This window comes from Bos indicus x Bos taurus, chromosome 27 (genome assembly GCF_003369695.1).
Source record: "Bos indicus x Bos taurus breed Angus x Brahman F1 hybrid chromosome 27, Bos_hybrid_MaternalHap_v2.0, whole genome shotgun sequence".
Lineage (NCBI taxonomy): Eukaryota > Metazoa > Chordata > Mammalia > Artiodactyla > Bovidae > Bos > Bos indicus x Bos taurus.
In genome coordinates, this window is record NC_040102.1 from 33,344,857 (window position 1) to 33,368,153 (window position 23,297).

At 46.8% G+C, this 23,297-nt stretch overlaps 1 protein-coding gene across 6 annotated transcripts in view; it reads left to right on the forward strand.

Annotated features, from left to right (window-relative positions):
* The first annotated feature begins 2,173 nt into the window (after positions 1-2,173).
* TACC1 (transforming acidic coiled-coil containing protein 1) overlaps positions 2,174-23,297 on the forward strand; it is a 130,666-nt gene continuing 109,542 nt past the window's right edge. For 2 of the 6 annotated variants that reach the window (XM_027529954.1, XM_027529957.1), the window contains exon 1: positions 18,116-18,214. In XM_027529954.1, the coding sequence (XP_027385755.1) occupies positions 18,162-18,214 (53 nt within the window). In that variant the 5' untranslated portion in view covers positions 18,116-18,161. Of the gene's footprint in view, positions 2,542-18,115; positions 18,215-23,297 lie in introns of those variants that run through there. The other 4 variants (XM_027529961.1, XM_027529964.1, XM_027529962.1 and 1 more) reach the window with 4 other exon arrangements.

Consider the following 23,297-nt stretch of genomic DNA (forward strand, 5'->3'; position numbering starts at 1 on the left):
GCCTGGTTAAAACCACACTTGCCGCGCCAGCCATTCCCCACGACATACACTCTCTGCTTTCGCCGGGCCCTTATCTTACCTGTATCTTCTATTAGGGCACCTGGAACTGCCCACGACACTGCCTTCTTTGCTTGTTACCTTTGTCAGACTCGTAACTCCCGTACATTTCGGGCTACCTGGACTATAGTAGGAGTTCGGTCACTTTTGAGAGATGAAAAATGAGAATGAATGTATTTCATTAGCTTAAAACACCCAAAATTTTGTTCATTAATTACATGCACATACAGTCAGAGCTGTCAGGCTCCTAAATCTTAGGTAGTTTTACTTTCAAAGTCCTTCTTAACATGCAGTTTGGTAGAGGGCAGGATAGAGAGAGTTTGGGAATATTTGTGTCCCCAAAGAAGGAAGATTATTAAAGAATCGCAATACGCAGAATAATGTGTTCTTCTAAGAAAATGATTCTTGGGACCTCCATGGTGGTCCAGTGGTTAAGAATCCATCTTCCAATGCAGAGGACACAGTTCAATCCCAGGTCAGGGAGCTAAGATCCAACATGCCGTGGGCTACTGAGCCCACGCACCACATACAACTAGAGAGATGCCCCCGCGCCACAGTGAAGATACCGTGTGCCACAACTGAGACCTGATGCAGCCCAAAATAACTAATAATAATAATAAAAGGAATGGCTCTTTCCTTGAGTTTCCCATGTCCTCTTTTCTTTTCTTAGACAGTGTCTTGAATTTCTCAAAATAAACCTTCAGATGAGTTAGTCAAGGAAATAATAAACTATACACAAACTATGGCACTTAAGAAGTTGGGGTTAGGTTACAAAATACACAGAAATAGTTATCTTTTCAGGTATGTGTATTATCTTTGCAATAGCTTTATTTAGATATACTTTACATGCTGCAAAGTCACCTATCTAGAGTGTACAATTCAGTGATTTTTAGTATATTTACACAGTTGTGTGATAGTTGCCACAATCAGCTTGAGAACATTTTTATCATCCCCCTCCCCAAAACCCTGTACTTCTGTACCCTGTACTATCTCCTCCCAGCCCCCAGTTCCATCACCACCCCAGTCCTTGGCAACCATTAATCTACTTCCTGTCTCTAGGGATTTGCCCATTCTTGACCTTGCAGGATAAATGGAATCACATAGTATGTTGTCTTTTATGTTTGGCTTCTTTCACTTTAGCATGATGTATTCAAGGTTCATCCACGTTGCTTATAAAGGTTCGTGCGTGTGTGCATGCTAAGTCACTCCAGTCATGTCTGACTCTTTGTGATACCATGAACTATACCCCGTCAGGCTCCTCTGCCCATGGGGATTCTCCAGGCAAGAACACTGGAGTGGGTTGCCATGCCTCCTCCAGGGGATCTTTCCCATCCAGGGATCGAAACTCGAGTCTCTTCCATCTCCAGCACTGGCAGGAAGTATCCCAATTTATAGTGGCATTTGACAGTTCACAGACGTGACACCCTCCAGGTAACTGTTGACAGCTAAATCTTAGGATGCCTTTTCACCCCACGCACCCCCACCCAGCACCTCCAAGAATCACAACTAGGAATCTTCCAGCCTCATCCCTTGCAGGGGCTGAGGAAGTAGACTGGTCTCCATTTAGGAAAGATAGCCAATTCCTAGGCTTCCATCATAGAAAGAGCTAGAACTAGGAGAGGGCTTGGAAGCCAATCCTACCCCTCCCCTTTGACACACAACACACGTGGCCAGTGGGCAAAAGTGTGTTTGGGGGTGAGAGAAGGTGGACCCAGGAAGGACCCCAGGAGCCCACAAACTAAGAACATTTTCTCTGCCATCTTTCACCAATTTTATTATTTTTGTTATTTTTCCATTAGAGGGGTAGGGAAAAAAAAGTCAGGAGGGATGTGGGTGTGTATATTTCTTGGAATCCAGAGGTTCAGAGAGGGGAGGAAATTCATCAAAAATGTCCCCAGTACAAAAGTTGGCAAAACAAATAGCTCTCTCTCTCTCTTTTTTTTTTTTCAATCTGAACTGTGTAACAGGAGAAATTCTCTCACAAGGGGAGAGTGTTCCTGAGCCAAGTTTAGGCCTAGGGAAAATTTTCCAGCATGTCAGGAACGAAGCTGACGGTCCATTAAGGAGGAAAAAAAAAAGCACGCACACAAAAAAAGTGCTGGAGGAAAGCGTAAAGCGGAGAAAGCTCCAGGATTCAGACGGAGCTTTGCATTCCAGACCGGGCCGCAGTGAGAGACCCCAGGAAGCTCCCTCTAAAGGGAGGCTGCGGAGATGCACCCTGGGCTCCCAGCCCTAGTGCACACTTCCTGTTCTGCCCCTGGACATTCAAGCCAAAACTTAACAAAACATCCTTTCCCCTGGAACCAAGTGCTTGCTTCGGGAGACCCACCCCTCCCCACGTCAGTGATCTCAGCCTGCCCTCCCCTTCCTTCCGCGGAACCTCTCCCACATCAGAGGCGCTCGGCTTCCAGAGCAGAGATGCTGGATCGGCCGTAGCAGGTGATGCCCGAGGGAGCGAGGCGATCGGGGACCACTGGCCACGAGGTAGAAACGGGGGGCTGGGCGCCCTGGGCTCACTTGGCATTTATTGAGCAAAGCGAGGGCTTGACCTTTAAGCCTCGAGCTGGGGGCGTTTTCTGGATGATAGGGGTAAACGGTGCGTGAGTGGACTCCGGGGGAGGTCAGCTTTTCTTTTCCCTCTTTCTTTCCAAATTTAACTTTAATTCTGGAGTCTCTGGAAGCACGCCGTTGTTTGCCTGGTGTGGTAAGTGCTAGGGCAGAATTCTGGGGATTCCCTGATTTCTTTTCTCTTTTGCTTTCTTTTCTTGGAGAGAGGGGGCATGGGGAGGGGAGTCCTGGAATATCAGGGAAGATTCATAAAGACCTTCGGGTCTGAATAGATTCAGAGAGAAAGGACCACGTGGATGCACAAGGAAAAGGCATTTTTGACTTGATGAACTGGGGTCCAGCTGTTTCCCAGGACCTGGGTTGTGTGTCCTCCTGGCCCCTGATGCCCCCGTCCCACCCACCCATCCCCACCACCCGCCACCTGCTGTCTTGGGGACACACACCTTGAGCTGTTTCTCAGCATGGGGGTGTGGCACACAGCCCTGCCATGTGTTAATGGGCAGAACCCAGGTATCCCTAGAACATAAATGGCTGTCTGTGGTAGAGCTAACTGGTCTACCCGGAAGGCGGCATGTGGCTTGTTAAGGACATGCCCCAGCTGGTGGCTAAGAGGCTGGCCTTGGCAGCACATGCTGACATTGGACTGACACAGTGAGCTCAGCAGGGCTTCTGCACAAGGAGTGCTCAAAATTTTATGAAGCAATAATAAGTGAAGCATTTCAAATGCCTTTTCTCTGAACTCCTATGGCCTTTACTTCTCTGCAGGACGCATTTGGCTCCTTATCCACACACTGCCTTGCACTGTTTTCTGGGCTTGCCTGATAGGTCAGTTGGTAAAGAATCTGCCTGCAATGCAGGAAACCCTGTTTCGATTCCTGGATCAGGAAGATCTGCTGGAGAAGGGATAGGCTACCCACTCCAGTTTTCTAACCAGCCAAATAAATGAGAGTGTATTGGACAAATGAACCATAACCTATTATTTGGTGATCCCGAGACAGGTACTAACTCTTGTTGAGCGCTGGCTGTGTGCCAGGCACCATTCTGAAGGTAGCAGGTATCATTATCATCCCCTGAGGCTGGAGACACAACTAGTAAGTGCAGAGGAGGAATCTGTACTGAGTCCAGGCTGCCATCCTCTGAAACCAGGATGAAGTTTGACTCTGGGGTCCTGCATTGTCTAGCTGGGTGACTTCAGACAAGTTAAATGTCTTCAGCCTCAGCTTCCTCATCTGCAAAATGAGACAATAATAACCCTACCTGACAGAGGTGTTGTGAGAGAGAAGTTAATCTTAGAAATTATTTTACTGAAGCAGATCAACGATACAGGTATGCTCCTCCCAGCCCCTATCTACCCTGTGCAATATAAACACGGAGGAAACTTTTGCAACTGCAAAGCCTCAGGGCTCTGTAGAAGGTAGCAACGGTGCCTTGCTAGGATTTGTACCTTAAACGAGGAACACTGGAGTTCACTTACCAGCCAGTGCAAACCTGTAGCCACCAGCTCACTAGACTCTAAGTTCACTAAGAGCAAAGTTCATATCGTGTACAGGTTCTGCGTTCAACCAACCTCGGAAGGCCATCTCCAAAAAAATTCCAGAAAGTTCCCCAAAGTAAAACTTGAATTTGCAAGTGATTATTTGCATAACATTTAGATCCTATTTGCATTTAGATTGTGCTTACATTTAGATTGTATTTACATTCTTGTATTAGGTTTTAGAGATGATTTAAAGGATAAGGGAGGATGTATGTAGGTTATATGCAAGTACTGTGCCATTTTATGGGCTTCCTAGGTGACAGTAGTGGTAAAGAACCTCCCTGCCAGTGCAGGAGATATAAGAGACATGGGTTCGATCCCTAGGTAGGGAAGATCCCCTGGGGGAGAGCATGACAGCCCACTCCAGTATTCTTATCTGGAGAATCCCATGGACAGAGGAGCCTGGTAGGCTACAATCCATAGGGTTGCAAAGAGTCAGACACAACTGAAGCGACTGAGCACGCATGCCCTTTTATGAAAAGGACTTGAGCATGGGTGGGTTTTGGTACCCTCAAACATCTTGGAACCAGTCCTGGGGGCAGGGGGAGCCAAGGGATAACTATACATTTGTTTCTCTTGGAGTATGTTTCTCAAGCTGTGGTCTAAAGACCTTGGTGCCCTTTAGAAGGAACACGGGGTCCCTCTGGGGTGGAGTTCAACAAGTGGATGCTCCAGGAGCCTCCTCTTCCCTCTCCCGACAAAGCAGCTCCATCTTCACTTGACTGTGTGTTAAGGGGCTGAGTGGAAAGCAAATTTTGAAATCAATGTTCAGAACTGCTAACCTGGGACAGGTAATGTTGTGTCTCGGGAGAAAATGACTGCTTACAGGATGGGGTTGATTTACGGAGGTGTTTCCAGCTTGGCCCTGTCTGGGCTCTCACTTGCCTCTGCATCACCTTCTACTTAATGACCATCTTCTGCCCTGGGGAACCCACAGGTGCCATGTGCCAGGCAGGCTCGGGGCTGACCCCTTCCGTCTCAGGTAGCTGGTCCTCAGGTTCAGGGACGGACAAGCGACAGGGCCCCAGAGAGTGTATATGACAACCTGGGCTCTCTCTGAGTCTGCTTGGAATGTGCCCTTCTCGGTTCTACTCACAGTGATGGACTGTACGATCAATACTCATAATAGCTGTTATTGATCTCCCTTAATGATGACAGCTTCCTTATTGAGCCCAGCGCTGTGCTGAGCACAGATATGCTCATGCAGTCCCCACAAAAGCCCTGGAAGGTGGTTTCTGCCTGTTCCCCCGCTCTGCTGGTGAGCATGTGTGGGTGAAGATGTGGTGTGACTTGACTAAGGGTGCCCAGCCAGTTAACACTGAGGTTGGACTTGGAGCCCCTCTCCCAAGTCTGAGCCACCCTGCCTTGCATATTTTTGCAGCCCCCTTTGACAGAGGTGAGAAGGACATTGTTGTTAGTAGGGTGTTTCTTTCATGTTTTTGGTAAGGGATGCCCCTGAGAATAGGCTGGGAGAAATGGGGCGAGGACAGAACATTCTACGGAGGAAGGGTGTTGCTGTGAACATGGAGAGTCGGGATTCTTGTGCAAACTGTGTCCCTGGGAAACGTCACCTCTCTTAGGAGAGGGGATACGGTTCGGTGGGCAAGAGCCAGCTCTGTAACCAGACTCCCTGGCCTCAAATCCTTGCTCTGCCCCAGATCAGCTAGATCCTCTTATGCAAATTTCCAAAATAATATTTCGTGTAGAGAGATGATAATAATAGTACTTATATTGTAACAACGTTATGAGAGAATGACTTAGTCCACATAAAGCATTTAAAACTGTGTCTGGCACATAGTAAGGACTCAATCAATATGTTACTATGGAGACTTCCCTGGTGGATCAGTGGTTAAGACTTCGCCTTCCAATGTGGGTTTGATCCCTGGTCAGGCAGCTAAGATCTCTCACACCTCTTGGCCAAAAAACCAAAACATCAACAGAAGCAATATTGTAACAGATTCAATAAAGACTTTAAAAATGGTCCACATCAAGAAAATCTTTAAAAAATATATATGTTATTATGTGTAAAAGAGTTTGGATTAGGCTTAGGTAAAGTGGTTGGGTGGCAGGCTGGAAAGAAGTAGCTAGTATTTGAGATTGAAAAAGTCAACACCAACAATTTCAACTGTGAGCTGGGAGTGGGGATGGAGTGTTTACCCAGACCCAGGGTCCCTGAGAGACAGCTTACAACCTGTGAAAAAAAGCTTAAATGTTCTCTTGGAAGTTTAATAAAACTGGAATAACTAGTCTTCAGAATTGGACTTGCCAAATTGGATTCTTTGATTAAATGAAGTTTACCTTATTTATCTTTAGAGTTATGGAAATCAGTCTCACCTCTGACCTATTGTTATTTCTGGAGGAAAAAAAAACAAAAAAAGAACCAAAAAAACAGCTTGCTTGTAAATGCCATTGGCTGAACCACTTGTACTTTTGCAAGGATGACTTTAAGATTTCAAGCTGAGATATAAAATTTAAGAGCTAAATATAGCTGATAAAATTAAAAAACAAACAAACCCAGGAAGGGATCGTGACTTACAAAAGAATTTTGTGGCTTTCTCAGAGGACAAATCTGTGAGCGCCGCCTAAGTCTAGACTAAGTTTGCAATGATTTTGAGAGTAGCGTGCACACGTTTGCCTACCTTTACTGGAAGTAAAAGTAGGCAGGAAATAAACTGGGGGACTGCCATTTATTGAACACTTACTATGAGTCATGCTTTGTACTAAGTGCTTCATACACAGCATCTCTTGTTTAATCCCTACCTCTCCCTATCAGGGGAGTACAGTTGATCCTTAAGCAACACAGGTTTGAGCTGCGTAAGTCCCTATAAGAAAATGAAAGTCGCTCAATTGTGTCTGACTCTTTGCATTTCCATGGACTGTAGTCTATGAAATTCTCCAGGCCAGAATACTGGAATGGGTAGCCTTTCTGTTCTCCAGGGGATCTTCCCAACCCCGGAATCAAACCGGGGTCTCCTGCATTGCAGGTGGATTCTTTACCAACTGAGCTATCAGGGAAACATATGAGGGTTTTTTTCAGTAAATACACACAGTTACTACCCTACCTGGGGCTGGTTGAATCCACAGATTCGGAATCTTGGATATGGAGGGCTGACTCTGTGGAGGGTGGTGGTCCTGAACTCCCCCAGTGGTGTTCAGGGGTCAACAGTACTACAGTTATCCCGGTTTACAAATGAGGATAATGAGGCTTGGAGAAGGAAATAATGTGCACAGTACACAGCTGCTAAGCGCTGGGTGGGAGTTCTAACTTGGGATGTCTGGGTGTGGGTTGTGAGGGGTTAACTCTGCTTCCCTGGTGGCTCAGAATCTGCCTGCAATGCGGGTGACCTGGGTTTGATCCCTGGGTTGGAAAGATCCCCTGGAGAAGGGAATGGCAACCCACTCCAGTATTCTTGCCTGGAGAATCCCCATGGACAGAGGAGCCTGGCGGGCCACATTCCATGGGGTCGCAAGAGTCGAACATGACTGAGCGACTGTGATTCACATTCATTTATGGCAAATGGAATCCTCCTGGATTTTAGCCCTTTCTGTCTGCCTGAGGAGGGCTGTATTTGGAAAAGGATGGAGGAAGCAGTTACTCACAGCCCTCTTAGGCAGATGGAGAGCAGAGGTCAGAGGATGCAAAGGTGGCTGACAGGAGAGGCCCAGTGCAGCTGCAATCCCAGCCAGCAGACGGTGTCAGACTACCAGGGGTGGGGCAACTTCTGGATGCAGGTTGTTTTTTTTTTTTTTTTTTTTAGGGTAATCTCCTTTACTTGGGCTTTCCTGATAACTCAGTTGGTAAAAAATCCACCTGCAATGCAGGAGACCCTGGTTCAGTTCCTCGGTTAGGAAGATCTGCTGGAGAAGGGATAGGCTACCCACTCCAGTATTCTTGGGCTTCCCTTGTGGCTCAGCTGGTAAAGAATCCACCTGCAATGCGGGAGACCTGGGTTCGATCCCTGGGTTGGGAAGATCTCCTGGAGGAGGAAAGGGCTACCCACTCCAGTTTTCTGGCCTGGGGAAATTCATGGACCGTACAGTCCATGGGGTCACAAAGAGCCGGACACGACTGAACGACTTTCACTCCCTCATCTCCTTTACTTAGGGCTTCCCTGGTGGCTCAGACAGTAAAGAATTCGCCTGCAGTGCAAGAGGCTCGGGTTTGATCCCTGGTTTGGGAAGATCCCCTGGAGTAGGAAATGGCAGCCCACTCCAGTATTCTTGCCTGGAGAATCCCATGGGCAGAGGAGCCTGGTGGGCTACAGTCCATAGGGTTGCAGAGAGTCGGACATGACTGAAGCGACTTAACACGCACGCAGGGCTAGGGGCAAAAGTGGAATCTGTTGTATCTCCCACTCAAGATACGGGAATGGGGGTTGGGGGAGGTAACACTTTCTGCACTTTCAGCCCTGGAGGGTCTCCTGGCTTCACCCTCTGTCTTCAAAAGGAGGTTCCATGAAACAGAAGCAGACAGGAGTGGTTGAAAAAGAAGCCAGAGTACAGAACAGAATTCCCCAAGGCAGCAGGGGAAGGTTTGGTGTCTGCTCCTTGGTCAGGACCTTTGGAACTTTCCGCAGTTTGGCTTTCTGGCTAATGATTACCAGCTGCGTGGGGCTGGCAGCCTCCTCTGTGCTGGGCCAGCCAGCCCGAAGGCTGGGGCCCCTCGAGTTTTCTTCAGGACAGGCAGGCTTGCCCCCGAGCGCTGACTCCCCGACGGCTGAGGGGCTGGCCTCTCCCCGTTGGTTGTCCAGAGCCCCTTCTTGTTCTTCCAACCTCGGGCTTCCTTTTCCAGGCTCCCCGGGGGAGCAGAGCCAGCTCCTTTCCCGGGAGATGCTCTGGGCTGCGTGCACTGCGATGCCCGCCCAGATCTGAGGGGCGTCCCGGAAAAGAGAAGTGAGGAAAGAAACAGCTGTGGGACTTCAGGCACATTCAGATCTGCCTCAGCCTGGGAGGGCGATCAGTCTGCTTCTGGAACCGTGAGCCTCAGATCCCCGAAAGGGCTCTCAGAGGCTTCCGGGTCCAAACCCTTCATTGTGGGGACTTCCGTGGTGGTCCAGCGGTTAGGACTCCGAGCTTCCGAGGCAGGGGGCGTGGATTCATCTCTGGTTGGGGAACGAAGATCCCACAAGCCCTGCAGCATGGCTAAAAAAAAACCACACACAAAAAACTCATTTTACAGATGAGGAGACCATTTCCTATGGAGAAGAGCTTGGACCCACAAAACCAGCCTGCTGGACGGGGGGTCTGGAAGAGGGCTACAGTTTCTCAGGTGCTGGATGTTTCCATGGGCCCCCAAGTCCCCTCCACCCGCTTCTCCACTCTCCTCTGCATGCAGGAGGCTGACCTGAATGGCTCCTTTGCGTCTGGCTCCTAGTTTAGGTTCAGCCGACCGAGGCCTCAGGTGGGAGGGCAGAGGGAAGAGAGAGGGACGCGAAGGTGTTTCTTCCCCTCGCTCCCTTTCCTGTGTCGCCTGGGCTGGCCATGTCCCCTGACACCCCTGTCAGTGGCCCTCTCCCCACAGCTCTGTCCCTCCGACCCCCACAGGCCCAGGGCGGTGGTGTCTCCTTGACTGTACCCATCTGAAGAACAGCACTGTGTCCTGTCTCCTGACTGCTCAAGGCCTTTGTAAACAGTCCCTTTATTAAGCGCTCCAGTTGGAGAGTGTTACCCTGCCACGTCCTGGCAGATAAAAGAGGCTTTGTGTACTAGAGAAAGAAAAGTCTATACGAAAGGAAGATGAAATTTAGCAAAGGGGTGGGTTTGTTTCCTGAGGCTGCCGTGAGAAATGACCATGAAGTTGGAGGCTTAAAACAACAGGCGTGGGCTTCCCTTGTGGTTCAGCGGATAAGAATCCGCCTGCCAAAGCGGAAGACACAGGTTCGATCCCTGGCCCAGGAAGATCCCATATGCTGCAGAGCAACTAAACTTGCACCCCGCAACTACTGAGCCTGTGCTCTAGAGCCCGTGGTCCGCACACAACAAGAGAATCCACTGCAGTAGAGGCCCATGCACTGCAACCAGAGAGCAGCCCCCCGACTCACTACAACGAGAGAAAAAGCCTGTGCAGCGATGAAGACCCAGCACAGCCAAAAGTAAAATAAATAAATAAAATTACAATACAAAACAAAAACAGGCATTTAATATCTCAAGGTTCTGGAGGCCAGAAGTCCAACCTCAGCATCATTGGGCAGAAATCAAGGCAACGTCAGGGCCGTGTTCACTCCATCCTGTCTAGGAGAGGATGGTTCAGGTGGACTGGAGTTGAGTATTTCCCTTCCCAGGTCAGTTAGGCTCTGATCATAGCAGGGTAGACTCTGGTTAACTAGTTTTTGCTGAAGACTCACAGAATTCAAAGGCAAGGGGGAAATGGGGGCAGGGGAGAAGTATGGGATTGACATATCAATTCAATTCAGTCGCTCAGTCGTGTCTGACTCTTTGCGACCCCATGGACCGCAGCACGCCAGGCCTCCCTGTCCATCACCCATTCCCGGAGTTTACTCAAACTCATGTCCATCGAGTCGGTGATACCATCCAACCATCTCATCCTCTGTCGTCCCCTTCTCCTCCTGCCTTCAATCTTTCCCAGCATCAGGGTCTTTTCAAAGAGTCAGTTCTTCTCATCAGGTGGTGGCCAAAGTATTGGACTTTCAGCTTCAGCATCCACTGAATATTCAGAACTGATTTCCTTTAGGATGGACTGGTTGGATCTCCTTGCAGTCCAAGGGACTCTCAAGAGTCTTCTCCAACCCCACAGTTCGAAAGCATCAATTCTTTGGTGCTCAGCTTTCTTTATAATCCAACTCTCACATCCATACATGACTTCGCTATCACTGAAACATTGACATATGCACACTACTATATTTAAAATAGATAACCAACAAGGACCTACTGGATAGCACAGGAAACTCTGCTCCACATTTTGTAATAACCTAAATGGAAAAAAATTTGAAAAAGCATAGATATGTGTATGTATAACTGAATCACTTTGCTATACATGTGAAACTAACACAACATTGTTAATCAACGATACTCCAATGTAAATTAAAACTTGAAAAAGAAGAACGGAATTCTCTGGTGTGTTTCAAATGGTTTCCTGCCCCTTACCTTTGCTGGAAGCCCAAGGGGATTTTTCTCCGTGGCAATCTGGTTGAGCTCCTGGAGGTAAATCTCACAATGCTGGGTCCCCTTGGAGTTTTAACCCTTCTGAGTTGTCCATACTGCTGCTGCTGCTGCTAAGTCGCTTCAGTCGTGTCCGACTCTGTGCGACCCCATAGACGGCAGCCCACCAGGCTCCCCCGTCCCTGGGATTCTCCAGACAAGAACACTGGAGTGGGTTGCCATGGCCTTCTCCAATGCATGAAAGTGAAAAGGGAAAGGGAAGTCGCTCAGTCATGTTCAACTCTTCCCGACCCCATGGATTGCAGCCTACCAGGCTCCTCCGCCCATGGGATTTTCCAGGCAAGAGGACTAGAGTGGGTTGCCATTGCCTTCTCCGGTGATCCAGTGAATGATCCATTCTTTTCAAACAGACGCCATTTGAATCAAAGCGACTGCATACGTCTTAGGGAATACATCGACAACAAGAACCCAAACACCCCCCTGAGCACTGTGGAACCAGAGGGTGTGTCCGCAGGATGATTCCCCAGTGCCAGCTTTCCGTGGCTCGTACATGTCCACAAGCCCCCTGCAGTCGGCAGGTCATTCAATAAACACAGAACCACAGTTTTCATGGACCAGGGTTGCCTCGGTGCCAGTCGATCCCCAGATGAATGGAATGATGACAGACTCCTGGACCCATGAGCACGCAGGCAGCTGAGAGGGATGGCCGTCCATTGTCTGCAGGTCCGCGTGGGCCGATCTCCAGAGCCCAGAGCCCCCCGCAATTCGTCAGTGACCGTTCATCCCAGCATGATTTCCGTGGTGGTTCTGATTGTGTCTTTCTGCTCTGCTAAGTGGCGACTTCCTGCCTTCCCTTGTACGTCTCTTCAGTCCTGGCTGCAGCGGTTTGCACTCTGTCCTCCCCTCCTCTTATGAATCCCAGACGAGTGACTGGCTTTTCAGTCTGTTTATCTTTTTACTTGTTGTTAGGACAGAGTGGTGACCTCCAAGCTCTCTATATGCGGAACTGGAAAACTCCACGCATGTGTTGACGTGCTTCGCAGAAGCATCATTCAGTCATCGGGGGTACATGTTGCTGAGAAGGCCTTGCAGCCCCAGACCCTCTGGTTCCTTATCTTTGGGCCTGGCAGCTGGCCATCACAGCAACGTTCCCGCGCTGAAGCCAGCAGATGTCACCAGATGAAACACCACAGGAGGCAAAACGCTGGCAGGTGTGATGGGGACACCAAGATCTCGGAAGAGCCCAGCCAAGGGACACTGTGGATGCGGAGGTCGTTTGACTCCAGAGTCGAATCCTAGAACTGGGGGTTGGGGATTAACAGAAGCAAACTATTGTATATAGAATGGATGAGCAACAAGGTCCTCCTGTACAGCACGGGGAACTATATTCAATACCCTGTGATAAACCATAATGGAAAAGAATATAAAAAAGAATGTGTATATATATATATATGTATCACTGAATCCCTTTGCTCTACAGTAGAAATTAACACAACACTGTAGATCAGCTACACTTCTATAAGATTGAAGAAAAGAGTTGAATCCTGGAGTACAAAAACCAGAATCCTCCCCCAAAAACAAAACCAAAAAAAAAAAAAAAACAAACCATGGACTTCTTTGGCAGTCCAGTGGTTAAGACTCCATGCTTTCAACGCAAGGGGCATGGATTCAATCTCTGGCGGGGGAACTAAGATCCCACATGGCACGTGGCATGGCCAGTAGACAAAAACAAAACGAAAATCTGAATACCCTCAGAAATCACCTGAATCCACCACCTTGTTTTACACATGAGGGAAGTGAGGTCTGGACAGGGGAATGTCCTTACTCACAGCCGGTCAGTGATGGATCCAGGAGAAGACTGGAAGTCTCAGGACTCGGTGTGAGGGCTTTGCCACTTCCGCACCATCACACCTCAGCGGTGCACTCCTCTGAGCAGTCTGTGCGTACTCTTTGTAGGATTCCTACCCCAGTTAGTCCCACTTACTAGAAGCTGGTGGGCAGCAGGAATGCACTGGATGTCAAGTGTATGTTACTACGTGGAAGGAGGAAGCAGTGCTGAAGGTTGTGGCGGATCAGTGACCTGGTCAACACGAGGTGAGCAGGCTGAGGCAGAGGGGAGGCAACACACAGCTTCCTTCATTGAGAAAGCCTTGCTATGGAAACAAGTCAGCCCGGCTAAACAATGCATTGACGATGTAGTCGATACGCATTCTGCTACAAGTTCTTTATCTCATCACACACTAGTGTGATGATCTCTGGATAGAGGACAACTGGAAGGGCATCACTTCACTGCTGATTAAGCAAACCATCCCCTCAAATAGGTCATATTGACAGAAGGATACATTACAGAAGACAATAATCCCGATGTCCAGAGTGCATCTATTGGTAGAGTTTAGATCTGGAGCTGCTCTTTAAGGCTGAATGGCATTGAGTAAAATGAGTGACAGGCAGATGTTAACTAAATATAGGAAAGTTAATTTAAACAATATAAAGGAGTGATTTAAAAAAAATAACTTTTGTCTTTTACAACAGTTTCAGGTTTACAGAAAAATTGTTGAAGGGAGTGCAGACTGTTCCAGTATAACCGACCTCCAAAATCCCCTGTTGTTATCATCTAACAATTGTGTGAGGCGTACATGGGCTTCTCAGGTGGCCCTAGTGGTAAAGAACACTCCTGCCAATGCAGGAGATGGATGAGATGCAGGTTTGATCCCTGGGTCAGGAAAATCCTCTGGAGGAGGGCGTGGCAACGCATTCCAGTAATCTTGCCTGGAAAATCCCATGGACAGAGGAGCCTGGAGGGCTACTGTCCATAGGGTTACAGAGTTGGACACAACTAAAGTGACTTACGGAGAAGGCAATGGCACCCCACTCCAGTACTCTTGCCTGGAAAATCCCATGGATGGAGGAGCCTGGTAGGCTGCAGTCCATGGGGTCGCTAGGAGTCGGACACGACTGAGCGACTTCACTTTCACTTTTCACTTTCATGCCTTGGAGAAGGAAATGGCAACCCACTCCTGTGTTCTTGCCTGGAGACTCCCAAGGACGGGGGAACCTGGTGGGCTGCCGTCTTTGGGGTCGAACAGAGTCGGACATGATTGAAGCGACTTAGCAGCAGCAGCAGCAGCAGCAGCAGCAAAGTGACCTAGCATGCACGCACATGGTGCATATGTAACAATTTTTAAAAATATTTTTTTATGTCAGCCATTTTTTAAACATCTTTATTGAATTTCTTGTAATATTTCTTCTGTTTTTATGTTTTGGTTTTTGGGCCATGAGACACGTGGGATCTTAGTTCCCCAACCAGGGATCGAACCTGTACCCCCTCCATTGGAAGATGAAGTCTTAACCAGTGGATTGCTGTGAACCAATATGGATATATCATTATTATTAACTAAAGTCCATACGTCATTTAGATTTCATTAGTTTTTGCCTAATGTCCACTTTCTGTTCCCAAGATTGAATAGGACAGCCTTCAGACAGTGATGGTACAGGTCGGACTAAGTCTCTGCTGAGCTAACGTGAAGCTCTAAAGCAAAGATTGGCAGAGAGAGACTTCCCACATTGGGCTGGGATGGCCAGGAGTTTGTACCACCACCTCGCTCAGCCATTGACTGGGGGCTGCCAGAGAAGGCTGATAGCTCAGAAGCCCAGGCATTTGCAGCAACATGGATGGATCTAAGAGTGTCAGACTGAGTGAAGTAAGTCAGACCGAGAAAGAGAAATATCGTGTGGTATCCCTTAAATGTGGACTCTAAAAATAAATGATATAAATGAACTTATCTACAAAGCAGAAACAGACCTACAGACTTAGAGAACAAATGTTTGGTTACCAGGGGTGCGTGATGGGGGATGGGATGGTTAGGGAGTTGGGGATGTGCAACCCACTCCCGTACTCTTGCCTGGAAAATCCCATGGATGGAGGAGCCTGATAGGCTGCAGTCCATGGGGTTGCTAAGAGTCGGACATGACTGAGCGACTTCACTTTCACTTTTCACTTTCACGCATTGGAGAAGGAAATGGCAACCCACCCCAGTGTTCTTGCCTGGAGAATCCTAGGGACGGGGGAGCCTGGTGGGCTGCCGTCTATGGGGTCGCACAGAGTCGGACATGACTGAAGCGACTTAGCAGCAGCAGCAGCAGAATGTACACGCTGCTGTATGTAAAATGGGTAACCAACAAGGACCTACTGTAGAGCACAGGGAACTCTGCTCTGTGCAGTGTGGCAGCCTGGATGGGAGGGGAGTCTGGGGGAGAATGGAGACATGCATGTGTATGGCTGAGTCACTGCTGTGCACCTGAAACTATTACAACATTGTTAATCAGCCATATTCCAATATAAAAGGCTTTTGTTTAAGTTAAAATAATAAATGTTTTGTTTAGCCAGATTGTATATAAAGAAAAAAAAAAATCCTAGGCAGACTCTGAAAGCAATAACAGCTGGATGTTAGCAGCTAACTCTATTTTTTGATATGCTGTGTGCTCAGTTGCTCAGTTGTGAACTGTCGCCCATCGGGCTCCTCTGTCCGTGGAATTTTCCAAGCAAGAATACTGGAACGGGTTGCCATTTCCTCCTCCAGGGGATCTTTCCCAATCCAGGAATGGAACCCACATCTCTTGCATCTTCTGCATTAGCAGGCAGATTCTTTACAACTGTGCCACCAGGGAAGCCCACATTCCTTGATGCTGGGTTGCTAAATCCATTTTTGACATGAGTCTGAGTGCTGCAACTCTGTGTCTGCCAGAAAGACCTTTGAAGTTTCCAAGGAGAAGTTGGCTGACCATTGGTCAGGAATCTTGAGCAGAGGTTGTCCCATTGGCCTCTTTCAGCTCTTGCCCCATGATGAGCTGCTTTGATCCTGAAGACTCAAGGATTACATTTCTCATATTCATTCCACCTTGCTCAAGCCCCTGTATCTCTTCTTACACTGGCTAGCTTATGCCCTGCTCTGTCCTAGAGATAAGATCAGGGACCAAGCATATTCATGGAGAATGGAAACTATGACTCCCACTCTGTTGCCCACACCTTCCTAGACTCCAGATGCTCAAAAAAAGGTGGGGGTGGGGGTGGGGGGGGTAGATTACAGTATCAATAGCAAAATGGAGGGTAGATAAAAGGCTGTGAGTACCAGCAAGAAAAAGTTGAAAAATTCAAAGCTAAGACTACACAGGCCAAATCCTGTTTGGAAATGTTCCGTGCCTTGAACATCAAAAATTGCAGAACAACAGCACTCCCTTCCGATCTGTGCATATGCCACACCTGGCAAGGCAGGATACTTTTATTTTCTTCCATCCTAACTCCTATGGGTGCCCCTGGATTTTTACCTGCAGATGTGGAATCACTGCAGTGCAACTCTGGTCTTTCAACCTGCAGCAAAGTGGAAAACTTCCCGAAGAAAGTGTGGCTCTGATGCTTTGTTCTACCTGTGTTACTTTTTCTTTTATTTAACTTATTTGAAAGGTTAAAAGCCTTTGTTTTATTCTTGCAACTTGGCAGCTCTGCCTGGCTCACAAATGTCCTAGGATAAACAAGCGAGGTCTGTACATAACCTCTTAGGACAGTCTTAGCTTCTGAGCCAAAAGGACTTTTAATATTTACTTTGTTTCTCTTTAAAGATTTCCTTTTAATGTTTGTTTCTGCTTTGAAGTATTTTCAGATTCCATAGATCCTGTTTGTTTTGCCCAGCCAGAGAATAGTAGATTTTTTTTCTTATATTCATTCTGCTATTTTTATACAGTGAACCATACATACTGATTTTACTCCAAAGGCTCACATTTGAAAGTGCTTCCTTGAACCCAGACCCTCAGGACTTTTGCCGGCCTTCTCACTTTTGTGTCTGCTTTGTCGTTTTTTGGTGGAATAACTAACGTAAAAACCTGCTGGGTCAGGGGGTGGAAATAAAGTGTTGGTGGATGAACTCTTCTGACCTTCTACTCCCAGGACCAGACAGTGGGGTGGGAGGCAGGAGGTGGTGGCTTAGTCATTCAGTCGTGTCTGACTCTTTTTCGACCCCATGGACTGTAGCCCACCAGGCTCCTCTGTCCATGGGATTTCCCAGGCAAGAATACTGGAGTGGGTTGCCATTCCTTTCTCCAGGGGATCTTCCCGACCCAAGGATCAAACCTGTGTCTCCTACTTGGCAGGCGGATTCTTTACCACTGAGCCACCAGGGAAGCCCAATGGAGAGGGAATCCATGTTTAAATACCCAGTGGCTGTTCCAGGTCACTACCCCAAAATTGCAAGAGACCCAGAAAAGTACTAAGAGTTAATATTCCAAGAAGATACTCGTGGTTACTGTATCCAGGATGTTTGAATTAGAGGCAGTTTCTGTCTCTGAACACAATACCAGAGCACAAAAAAATACTCTGCTTAAAAAGTAAATCAATAAAAAGCCCACAAAGCTTGCAGTGTCCCTGAAGCATTATGTAGGACTAGAAATGGCAAGTAAATGAAATTTTAAAAAAAGAAGAAGAAGGTTTTTAAGAGCGTTCATTCCTCTCCCTGAGAATCCAGATTGAAATCGTGAACAGCTGCTTGTGTAGGAGACCAAGGTCACAGGTCTGAAGAATGAGCTCTCTTCTGGAAACTTCCCGCTTATGATGGATGACACTTGCCTCACCTTGAAATAGGGGAACACTTTCTTCCCCTCCCCCCCACCTTTTTTTTTGCTAGCACAGCGTGTTGGAGAACAGTCACACCAAGTGGCTGTTGGAATTACGGAGGAATTGCTGAGAAGTCGCCTTGGGCGAAGGGCATTTGGCTGGAAGCTTGCACTGAAAAGTTACCTTGTAAGTCAGCATGTGACTTCCACCTGACTTAATTTTCTTCAGTCCCAAGGGTTCCAAGCCAGAGGAAAAAAGGCCCTGGTCTGGGCTGCAGGCATGTTCATTCTTCAGAGTCAATTGGGAATCAGTTCAAAGACAAATCAACAAAGGTAACTTCTCCCTTTGACACTGAGGATATATGGGAAGGCTCTTAAAGTAAAATGTTTTATTTTCTAATCAAAATAACAGCCGTGTAATCTTTGTATTTGGATTAGGTGTGAATGAAGGAGATAAGGATTGAGGGAGGAACAGAGGACTGTGCAGGGATCGGCAAATCTGCCTCCGGGTTCCAACCTTGGCTCTGTCTCTTGACCTTGGGCAAGTTACTGGCGCACCAGGGCCTTGGCTGACTTATATTAAAAAAAAGAAGGTGGAACTAGATGGCCTCTAAAAGCCTTTCCAGCTCTGTTCCAGGAATCAGCCTCTTAGTTTTTCATTTTTGTTCTGTTTAGGCCAAAACAATGATGCAAGATGGAATTAGGATGTAGATTTGCAAGAAGGTAATCTTTAAAAATTTTTTTTATTTAAAAAAATTTATTTTTTAATGAATATAGTTGATTTACGTTGTATTAATTTCTGCTATACAACAAAGTGAATCAGTTACACTGTTGTGTATATATATATAAATATATATGTGAGTGGTATATATACATATATCACATATATATATATCATATATATACAAATGAATGGTATATATACATATATCCACTTATTTTGAGATTCTTTTCCCACATAGGTCTTTACAGCATTGAGTTCCCTGTGCTGTTCAGTGGGTCCTTATTAAGTTATCTATTTCACATATAGTAGTGTGTATATGGGAGAAGGCAATGGTAACTCCAGTACTCTTGCCTGGAGAATCCCATGGATGGAGGAGCCTGGTAGGCTGCAGTCCATGGGGTCGCTAGGAGTCGGACACGACTGAGCGACTTCACTTTCACTTTTCACTTTTCACTTTCATGCCTTGGAGAAGGAAATGGCAACCCACTCCAGTGTTCTTGGCTGGAGAATCCCAGGGATGGGGAAACCTGGTGGGCTGCCGTCTCTGGGGTCGCACAGAGTCGGACACGACTGAAGCGACTTAGCAGCCGCAGCAGAAGCAGTGTGTATTTGTGTGTATGTGTCAATCCCAATGTCCCAATTTATCCCTCACCCTACCTCCTTCCCCCTTGGTAACCATGAGTTTGTTTTCTGCATCTGTGACTCTAGTAAGTTCACTTGTACCACTTTTTTAGATTCCACATACTAGCAATATCTTATGATATTTGTCTTTCTTGCAAGAGGGTCGGTCATCTTGAGGCTGGTAGCAGGCTTCAGGTGATTCTCACCTCATCCAGTATGTTTGCAAAGATGAACTGAGATTAAGACAGGCATCAAGGTAGGCGTTTATATATACTTGTCAGATGAGTGAATCAATCAGTCAGGATAGCACTGAGGGAGAAGGGAATGGAAGCATTCCATTCAGTTCAGTTCAATTCAGTAGCTCAGTCGTGTCTGACTCTGTGACTCCATGGACTGCAGCACGCCAGGCTTCCCTGTCCATCACCAACTCCTGGAGCTTGCTCAAACTCATGTCCATTGAGTCAGTGGTGCCATCCATCCTCTGTTGTCCTCTTCTCCTCCTGCCCTCAATCTTTCCCAGCATCAGGGGCTTTTTCAAATGAGTCAGCTCTTCGCATCAGGTGGCCAAAGTATTGGAATTTCAGTTTCAGCATCAGTCCTTCCAATGAATATTCAGGACTGATTTCCTTTGGGATGGACTGGTTTGATCTCCTTGCAGTCCAAAGGGACTCTCAAGCGTCTTCTCCAACACCACAGTTCAAAAACATCAATTCTTCGGCGCTCAGCTTTCCTTATAGTCTAACTCTCACATCCATACATGACTACTGAAAAAACCATAGCTTTGACTAGATGGACCTTTGTTGGCAAAGTAGTTTCTCTGCTTTTTAATATGCTTTAGCATTCCATTGGAAGAAGTTTATCTGGAATAGGGCATAGATTTGCTTGGGCTTCCCAGGTGGCTCACGTGGTAAAGAATCTGCCTGCAATGCAGGAGACGCAGGTTCAACCCCTGGGTCGGGAAGATCCCCTGGAGAAGGAAGTAGCAACCCATTCCAGTAGTCTTGCCTGGGAAATCCCACAGACAGAGGAGCCTGGCGGACTATAGTCCATGGGGTCGCAAAAGTGCTGGACATGACTTAGGGACTAAAGGACAAATAACAAGTAGATTTGCTTAGCAGTGATGCCTGGGAAGAAGTTTTATGGAGAGGTTCAGCCAGAGGTGAACTTCAGGCCTGGAAATATGAAGGTTAAGACTAGCTTACATAGCACTCTTTATATATAGAACAAAATGGGGTGATTACTGGTAGGCTGCCTAGTATGATAATTCTTACAGCTACAGGAGCTTTAACTTCAAGACAATGGGACTCTCCTTCTCCCCACTTTAAGGACCAGAATATTGATTAGTATTTGCCTTGGCTGAGTCTTAGAGAAATCCAAACTAACAGTGTCTAAACTGCATGTAAGTTTATTTTTCACTTACATAAAAGAAATCTGTCGGTAGGCAATTCAGGGCAGGCTTAGAGGTTCCATGGTGTTATGGATGAGAGTCCTTCACCTCAAGATTATGTATGGCTGCGTGAACTCGGCTATTTCAACAGCATTCCAGCCAGCAGGGAAAAGAAAGAGCCAAAAAAAAAAAAAAGGTAAGGGGGGCGATCACCTACTGTCTTAGTCCATCTGCACTGCTATTACAAAATACCACAGACTGGGTCATTTATAAACAACAAAACTATATTTCTCATAATTTTGGAGGCTGCATGTCTGAGATCGTGGTACCAGCATGGCTCCTTTCCAATGAGGGCCTCTTCCCAGTTCATAGCAATGCTTTCTAGCTGTGTCCTCACGAGGTGGATGGGGTAAAGAATCTCTCTGGAGCTCTATAATAAGGGCACCGACCCCATCCATGAGGGCTCCACCACGATGATTTTAGTGTCTCCCAACTGCTCTCTCTTCTAATACCATCACCTTTGCATGTTTGGATTTTAATATGAATTTTAGGGGGATATGAACATTCAGGCCATAGTACCCTCCCCACTGACCATGAATGATACTTCTCAGAGGTTGAACTTGACACTTCTGTTGCCATTCCATTGACCAAAATTTAGATACTTGGTCACATCTAAGTGCAATAGAGACTGGGAAACATAGCTTTTGTTCAGAATATCTAAAAACCAGCATTGTTTTCACTTGTTTTAAGAGAGAGGGGGAAACAGGTATTAGAGAATATTAGTCTCTGTCACCTTGAGAGATTATAAACTTATTACAGTTATGCAATGAACTACTTTGGTTCTTATCTCTTAAAACATCTGCAGGAAAAAAAAAATCTGCAGGGCCCATAGCAAATTATTTTTAGTATTCCAAACAAATAAACAAATCTATATCTTGTGGAAGTGACTTTGATTTTTGAAAGCAGGCCAGAATCACTCGGGAAAACTATGATGAGTAAGATGTGTGATAAAGCTGAGAATTATCATTTCATAAGAATGAGATATGGGCTTTTACTCCTGGATATTATAGGCTCTACTGGGCATTAGGACCATTCTGACGGAAGTAACTCTAAGGACTTTCCTGGTGGTCCAGTGGTTAAGAATCTGCCTTCTATATAGGAGACGTGGGTTCAACACCTGGTCGGGGACTAAGATCCTCGGTGCCTTGGGGCAACTGAGTCAGTGAGCTGCAGCTAGAGAGAAAGCCCACCACCACGATGAAGATGCCACATGCCACAAGGAAAGATCCTGAGTGCTGCAACTAAGACCTGAAGCAGCCAAAAATAAATTAATTAATACATAAAAAAGAAAAGAAGCTCTAGAACTTGGATAAGATACATAATGCAATTACCTAAAGGCATTGAAGAAACAGAAATAGTTAGACTGTGGCGCTACATGTTGCTTGGAGAAGAGGAGATGAGGAGTCAGACAAGTGGTCTCTGTGCCACGGCTTTTTTTTTCTTTGGCCGCACCTGCACCTCAAGGCATGTAGGATCTTAGTTTCCTGACCAGGGATTGAACCCACACCCCCTGCACTGGAAGCCTGGAGACTTACCCGCTGGACCACCAGGGAAGTCCCTGCCGCCAACGCTTTTAGCACAGGGCTAAGTGTAGTCCGCACAGTGGCTTGTGTGATAAAGAGGCATACATGAGAAACTCTCAAGTCCTGCCTGCTCTTATAAGGGGTGAAAGAAGTGAAGTCAGGAAATGATGAATGCTGAAAAAGTGGGGGAACCCAGAAAGGAAAGAGTCAAAGAGGAGATCCCCAAACCAAATCACAGACTGACCCTTGAAATACATGTGTGCAGAAAACACTCAGAGCAGCTCCGCTACACAGAAGGTCTGCACTCAGACTGGAGCTGCCACCCAAGAAGCAGGGGATGAAGTTCAAGCCTAGTGAGAAAATGATCTGCTGAAATGAAAGAAAAACAACTCTCACCAGTGAAAAGTAATGGAGCCCAAAATCGCCACAACTTAGTATTGATGATGTCCATGATACAGTCCAAAATTAGATATCTAACATATGAAGAACTATTGGGCTTCCCTGATGGCTCAGATGGTAAAGGATCCGCCTGTGATGCAGGAGACCTGGGTTCGATCCCTGGGTTAGGAAGATCCCTTGGAGAAAAGAATGGTTACCCACTCCAGTATTCTTGCCTGGAGAATTCCATGGACAGAGGAGCCTGGTGGGCTACAGTCCGTGTGATCGCAGAGTCGGACACGACTGAGTGACTAACACTTTCAGTTTCACTTTTCATGAAGAGCTATCAAGCCACAAGAAAGACACGGAGAAATCTTTAATGCACGTCTTAAGTGAAAGAAGTCAGTCTTCAAAGGCTACATATTGTGTGATTCTAACTATATGACGTTCTGCAACAGGCAAAACTATGGAGACAATAAAACATAGTATCACTGGTTGCCAGGGGAGAGGGAAGGGGAAGGATGAACAGGCAGAGAACAGAGGATGTTTAGGGCAGTGAACCTCTTCCATATGACACAGCAATGGTGGAGACATGTCATTATATATTTGCCAAAACTTGTAGGATACATACCAAGAGTGAACCCTGATGTCAACTATCAACTTTGGGTGACAGTGACATGTCAGTGCAGGTTCCTTGGTTGTGACATATGTATCACTCTGGAG